At 57.4% G+C, this 1953-nt stretch overlaps 1 protein-coding gene across 1 annotated transcript; it reads right to left on the bottom strand.

The window, feature by feature from the left end:
* Positions 1-515: 515 nt before the first annotated feature.
* On the bottom strand, positions 516-1219 carry LOC124657235. Its single transcript, XM_047195818.1, has one exon. The coding sequence runs from the start codon at positions 1170-1172 to the stop codon at positions 516-518; it is 657 nt and encodes a 218-aa protein (XP_047051774.1). The 5' UTR covers positions 1173-1219.
* Between the last annotated feature and the right edge of the window lie 734 nt (positions 1220-1953).

Raw genomic sequence — 1953 nt, 5'->3', positions numbered from 1 at the left:
CATCCGCTCGAGCCCGGCCGCGCGCTGGTCCGCCGGGCGACGCCCCTATGCCACCCATGCCATGGAGAAGGAGAGACGCGCGGCAGCGGGGACGAGAAGAGGAGAGCGCCGGCGTGGACGAGGAGAGAAGTGTGGCGGCGGCGATTGGAGGGCACGAGGGGAGAGGAGAAGGCCAGAGGCGAGACTGGATAGGGTTTGGCTGGTCGTGGCTGCCTTTTCCTCTCTTCTCCTGATATTTCTCTCTTCCTTTTACGGATCCAATCACAACACGGCACGTGGCCCAATCAGTGAGGCGGAGCGGGACGAGTGCCCTTTCCTCGCGCGACTGGTGGCCTGTCGTGGATGGCCTGGGAAGGCTCCATGAGCTTGCGGCAATTATACCTTTAGATGCTCCTCTGAATGGGGATCCAACGGTCGACTGAAACAACTACTCTTACTATTATCTGAAGTACCCGTCTTCTAGAATGGTCGCAATGATCGAGTCGTTAAAATCGACTTGGATCGACCGGGGCTGCTCAAAAGTCGTCATCTTCTAGAATGGCACTTAACCTCGGCACGTCTGCCGCACCATGACGATGACGAGCGCCGCTACTTCTGTAACCCGCTCTCTTCCTCCTTTTCCCTGCCGTCTCATCGCCGCCGCCGCGCACCGTCTTGCGCGCGGCTCCATGTTTGCCATAGGCGTGCTGGCTCCATTCACCATCTGCTAGTTCGGCGTGCTCGTCGGAGGCGACGACGGGTGCCACTCGAGCCGTTTTCCGTTGCTTGACCTTGGTGCCAGCCATGCTCTTGCTCCTCGGAGGGGACGCGGCACCGCTGACGACGGCGAGCGCGGAGCTGGCCCTGACGGCGAGGGCGGCCATGTCGTTCCCGGTGAGCGCGAGGCGAAGCATGGACATGGGGAGCACGAGGTAGAGCCACCCAGGCTGCAGCGCCTCCTCGTCCGCTAGCGCGCGCGGGGGCGCGTCGAGGCGGAGCTCGTCGGAGCTGCATAGGAAGACCGGCGCGCCACGGCGGCGCTCGTCGTCGCCCAGGGCCTCCCGCGCCGTGATGGGCGCCGCGTACTGCGCCATGGAGCCGTCCATGTCCACAACCTTCACGGTGGGCACTCTCCGCACTGATGATCCTGCGGACGGCGCCGACGCCGGCGAGCGCGAGACGCACGAACCCATTTCTTCCCTCGAGAGGACGTGTTCGGTTGGTTGGTTGATCTGGTGATCCGTTGATGCGGCCGACAGACGGAGCTTTGTGATGCAGCTTTTTATAGGGGAGACATTGGAAGCAGAGTGGAAATAGCGAATGCTTATGCGATGACGCAGGCCAGTTCGTCACGCGCTGCTGCTGTCAGTGTCAACGAGCTAACTACTTGGAGTGCAAGGTGCAAGGTGATCGCTTGAAGGGCAAGTCGTGGGAGGCTGCGCAAGGTTTGTGCTGAGAAAGTCCACGTTGTACGTGCCCCTGGAGTGGATAGGAAGTTGTATTCGCTTCTAGAAACGGGCAGCCCGGCCGTGCGTCCGAGTGGGACAAGGAATATCAGCATGTTCGGAAGAAAATACAGGCAGTGATCGCTGCCTGTCAGTGTCATGGCCAAAGCGCACGCATCTGTCCCGTTGATCACTGCCTGTCAGTGTCATGGCCAAAGCGCACGCATCTGTCCCGTCGTCCAATCTTGCACCAGCTGATTACTACGTTTAATTTGGGCCCAACTACTTAAGTAGTTTTGCTAATTATCACTTGGCTTGTGTTTCTATAGACCCAGGTCTCAAAACAGTGCAAACTTCCCACGAGACATCGTGGGTATCGTTTAATCTCATTCATTATATCCCTAATCATGAATGGTTATTATTTAATCTCAGTCGTTCTTGTGTTTTTAATTAGGAAAAATGTTTCACCTTTGGAGGTCTATGGAAGCACAACCTTATCTGTTTATTTCAATTTGCTTAATTTTCAGTT

Source organism: Lolium rigidum, chromosome 5, assembly GCF_022539505.1.
Source record: "Lolium rigidum isolate FL_2022 chromosome 5, APGP_CSIRO_Lrig_0.1, whole genome shotgun sequence".
Taxonomy (NCBI): domain Eukaryota; kingdom Viridiplantae; phylum Streptophyta; class Magnoliopsida; order Poales; family Poaceae; genus Lolium; species Lolium rigidum.
The sequence above is the reverse complement of the archived record's forward strand: the minus strand, read 5'-3'. Positions and strand labels throughout refer to the sequence as shown.

Bases quoted from the DNA above. Each gene is read 5' to 3' on its own strand.
- LOC124657235 (XM_047195818.1), bottom strand. From the start codon at position 1,172: ATGGGTTCGTGCGTCTCGCGCTCGCCGGCGTCGGCGCCGTCCGCAGGA.